This window comes from Nicotiana sylvestris, chromosome 1 (genome assembly GCF_000393655.2).
Source record: "Nicotiana sylvestris chromosome 1, ASM39365v2, whole genome shotgun sequence".
NCBI classification, from domain to species: Eukaryota; Viridiplantae; Streptophyta; class Magnoliopsida; order Solanales; family Solanaceae; genus Nicotiana; species Nicotiana sylvestris.
Window position 1 is genome coordinate 111,249,337 of NC_091057.1, and position 9,072 is coordinate 111,258,408.

The following is a 9,072-nucleotide window of genomic DNA, read 5'->3' on the forward strand; positions in this document are numbered from 1 at the left end:
CATGTGACAGAATACCTGCAAAAAAGAGAGATTTGGATAAGAAGAAGAAGAGTTTTGGATAATAATAAGAAGAAGAATAAGAGGTTTGGATAAGGAGGAGGAGGAGGAGGAGGAGGAGAAGGAGTAGGAGCAGGGGGAGGAGGGAACATGAGGTTCAGATGAATCGAGAAGAAAGAAAGAGAACTTACCAGAATTTTGTTATGCACCCCTCCCCTCTCTCTCTTAACTGGCTTATATCTTCAATTGAACTGATCTAGGTCGTTGCTGCTCATTAAACTACTTCTAATCTAGGCCCTTCATTTGGGTAGTTGTAATTTCAATATAACTAATTCTTTTACTTATACAATTGAGCTTGAAGGGTCATCACGTTCTCTTATCACATATACTATTAGTGCAGATTCCGTTTATCAATATCCTTATCGATAAGAAGAAGAAGAAGAAGAAGAAGAAGAAGAAGAAGAAGAAGAAGAAGAAGGAGGAGGAGGAGGAGGAGGAGGAGGAGGAGGAGGAGGAGGAGGGAGGAGTAGGAGTAGGAGGAGAAAAAGAAGAAGGAGAATGAGGAGGAGGAGGAGAAGAAGAAGGAGGAGAAGAAGGAGAAGGAGAAGAAGGAGTAGAAGGAGCAGAAGAAGGAGAAGAAGGGGCAGAATAAGGATAAGAAGGAGAAGGAGGAGGAGGAAACACGAGGTTCAGATGAATCGAGAAGAAAGAAAGAGAACTTACCAGAATTTTGTCATGCCCCCCGCTCTCTCTTAACTGGCTTATATCTTCAATTGAACTGATCTAGGTCGTTGCTGCTCATTAAACTACTTCTAATCTATGCCCTTCATTTGGGTAGTTGTAATTTCGATATAACTAATTCTTTTACTTATACAATTGAGCTTGAAGGGTCATGACGTTCTCTTATCGCATATACTATTAGTGCAGATTCCGTTTATCAATATCCTTATCTGTTTCTTCCTTATCAAGCTTTACCATAATATTTCCTTCAACCAACTCCAGAGGTATATAATCAAGAGACATGCCATTTGTTGCTGCTAAATTTCAAGTGAATAATCCGGTCCAAGTTGGATTTAGAACTTGTTCTTTCATTGTTGGCTCAGAATTCCTCGTTGCTAGTACCTTAGCTTTTAGTGCATTTACGTTCGTCCCTCCTTGTTGCCCTTCAATTCATGTCAATTTCACCTTGGGATCTCCACTAAATTTTAATTTCTTAATCCCAATGCTCAATTTAGTCGCCGACACCAGGGGAAAGAGACGGAAATTGTGTTACTAATGGTGTTACAACTCTCTGTTCATTGTTGTTTTCTAGGGTTTCTGCTATTATCCTAGCACAGACTGAGCTACAATTGCTTCCCACTATTACAATTGCTTGCTTTTTTGGTTGACCTTGCCCTTTGACCGTGACAACCACCGCTAGTGTAGGTTAGCTTAACGTGTGCCGAGAGCCCTAGACTAGAGGAACTCTACTCGTTGAGTGATGGCAATGGAGATTCTTTAACCCTTTTTTTGTCATTAAGCAATTAGAAATGCCAGGAAAAAAATGTAATCACCAATGGACTTGACCCATGAATAAAGTCGACATTGAAATGACCTTGAAAAAAAGCATGCAATGAAATGAACATTCATTTCCTTTTTCTTGTTTTAACTGAAACTTTTTATCATAATTTACTTTTCGATAAATTTTTCAAATCAAAACATAACTTGAATTAATTAATTTAACCAAGTCTTCAATAAAATGAGTAACACATCACATAACCCTTTTTCAATTGCAAAAAAGTGTTTCAATATTTAAGAAATATGAAAAAAGAGTAGTTTTTTTATGACCCTAAAATCTGAGTTAACTGATTAGTAAAAATAGTGTTAAATAAAAAATATAAAGACTCTTATACTACGAAATAACATTTGAAATACAGTCAGACCTCTCTATAACAACATCCCTATATAACAACTCTTCTCTATAAAAGCCAAGCTTTTTCGGAACCAATTTCTATGTTATATTATAATATATGTTCTCTATAACAGCACTTCGCTATAACATCCAAAAATATTCGAAAAAAATGAGACTGTTATAGAGAGGTTTGACCGTATTATATTAACATTATAGCGGATGAAACTATTTGCTTTCCAGCTTATAAACGCACACAATTTATCAGTGAACGGTCAAGTTTTGACACTATAACAAGTAACAAAAATAATATTATCAAATTTATAATTCGAATAGCAGTAATTACACTATAATAAGTAACAAAATCAATATTATAAGAATTATAACTTGAATTAATAATAATTTATTAAAAGGAACCAATTCCCTTCACACTTATAAAATGTTAGTAAATCTTCTTGCACTTCATTATTGTATTGTATACTTAGCATACTTAGCTTACATTTAGTTAGCTTAGTTAGTGATTTAGCTAGCTTAGTTAGTAATTTATTAAAAGGAACCAATTCCCTTCACACTTAGCATACTTGCACTTCATATATATATATATATATATATATATATATATATATATATATATATATATATATATATATATACACACACACACACTTGTACAGTTAATGAAATGAATTGAGGGTTCTCATTTTACAGAAAACATTTCAGTTTATCTGTTTCTCTCTATCCCTCTCTCCTGTTCTCTTTTCTCAGAATCTTCCAGAAGACTCTATGGCAGCTCTGTAAATCTGAGCTTGCATGTGTAGTTTGTTACGGTATCATAGCACGGGTATCAGCTCGGATCCCTTCAGCATTTCAAAGTTTAGTTTTTGAATCTCACTTGAATTTCGTCAATTTCTAGAGTTTCTAATCATTGCCGCCCAATTCTGAAAAATCGCCTCAAAATTGAAGGCCTCGGGTTTGATTGAAGACTTCATACTTCTCAACCTCATCAAGTTGAAATCTCGCACATGGCTATCAACCAAGGTGAAGAAACGAGCCCTAGTACGAGGAGAAATGACCAATTGGTCATCGATATTGGTAATCCTCTTTACATCCATCCTTTTGATAGTCCTGGAATGACCTTAGTACCAGTTCCGTTTGACGGAATTGGATATCCCTCATGGAGAAGAAGCATATTGTGAGCTTTGTCAGTTAAGAACAAATTAGGGTTTATAAATGGGGAATCTAGAAGACCTAGGCCCGGTTCACCTCAATTTCACCAATGGGAAAGGTGTGATGATATGGTAACCTCATGGATGCTTAATTCCCTCGCCAAAGAGATTTCTAATATTGTGGAACATGTAAATGACTCAGTTGAGCTGTGGAGGGAATTAGAGGATCGTTCTGACCAAACAAATGGGGCAAAGTTGTATCAGATTCAGAAGGAGATTAATGACCTTGCTCAAGGTTCCTTAGATATTACTACATACTATACACGAATAAAAAGACTGTGGGAGGAACTGAACACCTTTGAGTGTCAAGTCTCAATGCAATTGCAGTTGCACATGTGGAGCAAAGAAAACTATGCATAAGGCAGAACATGATCGACGGCTTATCCAATTTTTGATGGGACTAAATGAGGTCTACACAATAGTGCAAGGAAGCATTCTTATGATGAAGCCTCTGCCTTCTATGGCACAGGCCTTCTCTCTGTTAATACAAGAAGAAAAACAAAGAGAATTCAAGCCTAATAGTCAGCTGAATCTAGATTCCACTTCACTACATGTGAATGCAAGTCTGCAGCATCCAAGTCCATTTGGAGCCAAGAACTTCAAGACACACTATACAGACAACAACAATAATAAAGGTCGCCTATTCTGTGATTACTGTAAAAGACCAGGACATACAAAGGAGAAGTGCTACAAGTTACATGGATACCCTCAAGGCAATTCTCACAACAATCAGAACTTCAATCGTGCCAATGCTCAGTCATACAATCAAGGGAACAATCAAAACTACAAGTTTAACAGAGGAAAAGGGTCTGTGGCAAATATACATGGGACTCCAGCTGGCATGATTCTTGAGAATGGAGATGATCAGAACCTGCAAGATGAAAATCAGAATGTCAATCTAACAAAAGAGCAATATAGGCAAATAATGAACTTGCTGCAGCACTTTCAAGTAGGACATACAGGAGGATCTTTCAGCAATGGAAATATCACCACTGGTAATGCAAACTTTGCAGGTATTATTGTCTGTACTTCTTCTATTGATTTTGACAAGCCTTCATGCAAATGCTTTGAATTAAAGGCTGATCTTTGGATCATAGACTTGGGAGCATCTAACCATATGACTTTTAACAAACGTGCACTCACTAACATCACTAAATTACCCTATCCTCTATTAGTAAGTCTACCAAATGGTTATAGAGCAAAAGTTCTTGAATTTGGAGATGTGATACTCACTTCAGACATTGTCCTACATAGGGTTCTTTATGTTCCACCTTTCAAGTATAACTTGATTTCTGTTTACTCCCTTGCAGTACACCTTAGATATATTGTATTGTTCAGTGATACACTTTGTCTGTTGCAGGCCCCTTCACTGAAGAGGTCTCAGGTGATTGGTAACAGCAAAAAAGGCATGTACTATCTCTGTTCCAGGTGTTTGAGGGGTAAAAGGACCACTTTACCTTCTACTATTTCAACTTCCTACTGCAATTGTATTCCTACTCCCAATTTAAATAGTCGTGAGTCTGTTAGTCATACTGTTCATATCACACTCCCAATCTGTAAATACTTCCATTTCAAATAATGTGTTTGATAAACATGATGTAAATTCTTTGGGGCACAATAAGCTTGGTCATGTTCCTTTTGTTAAGATGAGAGGAATATCCTCAATTCCTGCAAAGTTTGCACCAAGACAACCTTTCATTTGCCCCATATGCCATATGGCAAGACAAACCAGACTCTCATTTCCTCAAAGAACCAGCACCACCTCCAAATTATTTGAACTAGTACACATAGATATATGGGGTCCTTACCATCTGGCCACCCATGATAACTACAGATATTTCCTCACACTAGTGGATGACTTCAGTAGATCCACTTGGACACACCTTTTGAGCTGCAAAAGTAATGCCCTTCAAGATTTCATAGCTTTTGTGACCATGATTGAAAATCAATTCAATACATCCATAAAAATCATTAGATTTGATAATGGCTTGGAGTTTACTAGCCATGAAGCCTCTTCATTTTACCAATCTAAAGGAATTATACATTAGAAAACATGTCCTTATACACCACAATAGAATGGTTTAGTAGAGAGAAAACATAAATACCTTCTTGAAACTGTCAGGCTTCTCATGTTCCGGTCTAAACTCCCAACTAGATATTAGGGAGAGTGTATCCTGACAGCCACCTATCTGATTAATAGGCTACCAACTACTTACCTTAACAACAAATGTCCTTTTGAGTTGTTATACCAAAAGAAGCCCAATTATTCTCACTTAAGAAGCTTTGGTAGCCTCTGCTACCCTACTGTGCCCAAAACATACAGAGATAAATTTGAACCAAGAACTACTCCACATATCTTTGTAGGATATCCCTTTGGCACAAAAGGTTACAAGGTACTAAGCCTGGCCACCAAGAGAATTCACATTTCTAAAGATGTAATCTTTTATGAAAATGTTTTTCCATTCTCCTTAAGTTCTAATAATACTTATTTCTCTAATGTTCTTAAAACAATCTCATTTCCTAACAATTCTGAGGACAGCAGTTAGGCTCCTCCTTTGAACATTGGAAAAAGTCCTGATAGTGTCACATCTCCAGACACAGAACACCACTCTGAATCATTCATCAATGATACACCCTCTTCAAACACCTCTGATTCTCTATCTTCAAATGATAACAATTCACAGAATTCATCTACACGTGAACAATCAGAATCACCGGTTCTAAGGAAGTCCAATAGAACTCATCAAGCTCCTATTTACTTAAAAGATTATGTTTACCAATTACCTAGTAGTGCCACTCAACTGTCCACTACACCTCACTGCACTCCTTCACTAAATGCCCTATTTTCTAATCATAATCACATCACTCCTGATGCTCTATTTTCTGAAAGTCAACACTTGATGCTAAGTGTTTGTCATGATAGTAAGCCATCTTCATATGAAGAGGCAGCCCTCAATCCTGCTTGGCAAGCGGCCATAACACAGGAATTTGAGGCACTCCATGCCAACCATACTTGGGACTTGGTCCCTTTACCATCTGGAAAACAAGCAATAGGTTGTAGGTGGGTATACAAGATCAAACATAAAGCAAATGAAAGTATTGAAAGATTCAAAGCTAGGTTGGCGGTAAAGGGTTATACTCAGTAGGCTGGGATTGATTATACAGAGACCTTCTCCCCTATTGTGAAAATGACAACTATTAGAGTCCTAGTTGCAATAGTTGCTAAGAAGGGCTGGGATATATTCCAATTGGATATGAACAATGCCTTCCTCTATGGAGACCTACATGAGGAGGTATACATGGAGGCTCCACCTGGACTTGTAGTTGATCAATGTAGTCCAAGTAGAATGGTATGCAAGATAAATAAGTCACTATATGGACTGAAGCAAGCCAGTAGACAATGGTATGCAAAGTTAACTGAAGCCTTGTCTTCAAAGGGGTATCAACATTCTGAAAATGATCACGCCATTTTCTGCAAGAAAACTTCCACATCCATTATCTTTGTAGCTGTATATGTTGATGATGTTATCATCACTGAAACTGACTCAGAGGAGATTATCAGTTTGAAGGCTTTCCTTGATCAAAAGGTTAGAATAAAGGATTTGGGCAGACTTCACTATTTCTTGGGTCTAGAGGTCCAATACAAACCTGATGGTATCCTTATATCTCAAAGGAAGTTTGTTTTGGATTTGCTGAAGGAATACCAATGTTTTGACTACAGCAATGTTGTTAATAACCAATTTTTCCTATGTATTTTTATACTCAAAATACTTTCAAAATAGCATATGTATGCATATACAAGCACGCCCAAAGGCTTTGGTATTTTTCCAAATTTTTAAAGATTTTTAAAACCAATTTATGGCCTATTTTGCACTATAAAAAACAATAATTATTCCCAAAAAAAACTTGTCATTTTGGCGAATAATTTATTTTATTCTCGCATTTACAAAAAATATAATTTACATGATTTTGCATAATTTTACAAGTCCATTTGGTATTTTTAAACTAAAATTGCATGAAATTGCAATTTTAGCCTATTTCTCGATTTAATAACATTCGTAATCATAAAATCATTTCTAATATTTTTAAATTAATACTTATGCATTGCTTATTAACTTGATATTTTTAATTTGATTTTAAACACTATTTACTATTTTTATAAAATCAAAACGGGAAAAATTGGCTATTTAAATTGCAGTCCCTTTTTATTTCAATTGTAGCCCAAATTGCACCCTCAATTTCAACCCCAACCCGTATTCCTAGATTACCCAACCCATATCCAATTAATTTACCTGATCCAACCTTGATCTGATCTGAGCCGTTGATCAAATGAGATCAACGGCCCAGATTATATTTCCCAAATTAAATCAAACGACCCTCCTTTGACCCCTCATTTCTCATAGAGACCGGTCTCTCTCTTGGTCTCTTCATCTCCTCCTTCTCTCTAGAACCCTCTGGTTCCCTCCTCCTTCTCCGACGAGCTTCATCGCCTCTCCGGCCATGCTCCGTCCTCACTTCTCTCGACCACCAGTCGCCATGGAGCTGTGTCTCGCTGATCTTCTCTAAGTTTTGAGGCTCCAGAGACTTCCACCATGCAAGATGGTCACTGGAAGCCTTGCTTGGCTTATCTCCGGCCTTTTCTCCGATGGTTTTCAGTCCGATGGCACTATGAACGCCATTATTAACGAGTTTCACAGCCAGGTTCCTTACCTCACCGATTTATTGCAAAAAACCCTAATTTTCGCCTAAGTCTCTCGATCTCTATCTTTTTAAAGCATTTTTAACTTATCCTTTTGTGTTTTACACTACCTTCTGCCTGATTCTCAAATTTAAACGTTTTGTTCTTTTCTCAAAAGCTAGGGTTTCCGAACCCCTTTCAAAAATCACTATATTTTCTTCTTCTTTTTGAGTATTATGTGTTTAACGGCGATTGTAAAAGAATTTTGACCGTTCTCTGGTTTCTGAGCTGCCTAAATATCCCTGGTTTTATAGGAATGATCGCTAAGACAGCCATGAGCCAACCGGAGTACCTGCAAGTGCGTGATGTGCGTATATATTTGCGTAATTTAAACATGATGCAAGTTCCCATTGGACCATGAATGTTGTCTTTGGACGGTTAGGATGACGTCCTCAGACTATGATGTCCTGGGCCATGAAGCGCATAAAATAAAGATTCTTAGGCCATGAAATGATGTTCTCGGGCTATGCAGATGGTGCCTCCGAACTATGACGCCTTTGAATAAGTTGGCGATTTTTCAGCCCATGAGAAGGTGGCAATCTTTCAGCCGAATGAATGCAAAGAGTGGCGATTTTTCAGCCAAGGCGTGAATTTGAATGCAGGTGGCGATATTTCAGCCGAAGCAAGAATTTAAATAAAGTGGCGATATTTCCAGCCATGCAGGATGGAGACAGAGCTTAGTCTCGAAAGGCAGATAGATAGCCTTATGCAATATGGAGGTAGAGCTTAACCTCGAAAGGCAGAGAGTAGCCTTATGCAAAATGCGGATGGAGACAGAGCTTAGTCTCGGAAGGCAGATAGCTAGCTTTATGCAATATGGAGGTAGAACTTAAACTCGAAAGGCATAGAGTAGCCTTATGCAAAATGCAGATGGAGACAGAGCTTAGTCTCGGAAGGCAGATAGATAGCCTTATGCAATATGGAGGTAGAGCTTAACCTCAGAAGGCAGAGAGTAGCCTTATGCAGAAATGCAAATGGAGACAGAGCTTAGTCTCGAAAGGCAGATAGATAGCCTTATGCAATATGGAGGTAGAGCTTAACATCAGAAGGTAGAGAGTAGCCTTATGCAGAAATGCAAAAGGAGACAGAGCTTAGTCTCGGAAGGCAGATAGATAGCCTTATGCAATATGGAGGTGGAGCTTAACCTCGAAAGGTAGAGAATAGCCTTATGCAGAAATGCATATGGAGACAGAGCTTAGTCTCGAAAGGCAGCAAGTAGCCTT

At 37.7% G+C, this 9,072-nt stretch overlaps 1 protein-coding gene across 1 annotated transcript; it reads left to right on the forward strand.

Annotated features, from left to right (window-relative positions):
* The first annotated feature begins 2,907 nt into the window (after positions 1-2,907).
* Positions 2,908-6,257, forward strand: LOC138873305 (uncharacterized). Its single transcript, XM_070151757.1, has 4 exons — positions 2,908-3,077; positions 3,439-4,420; positions 4,472-4,598; positions 5,707-6,257. Exons 1-4 carry the CDS (start codon positions 2,908-2,910, stop codon positions 6,255-6,257), a joined length of 1,830 nt encoding a protein of 609 aa, XP_070007858.1.
* The last annotated feature ends 2,815 nt before the right edge of the window (positions 6,258-9,072 follow it).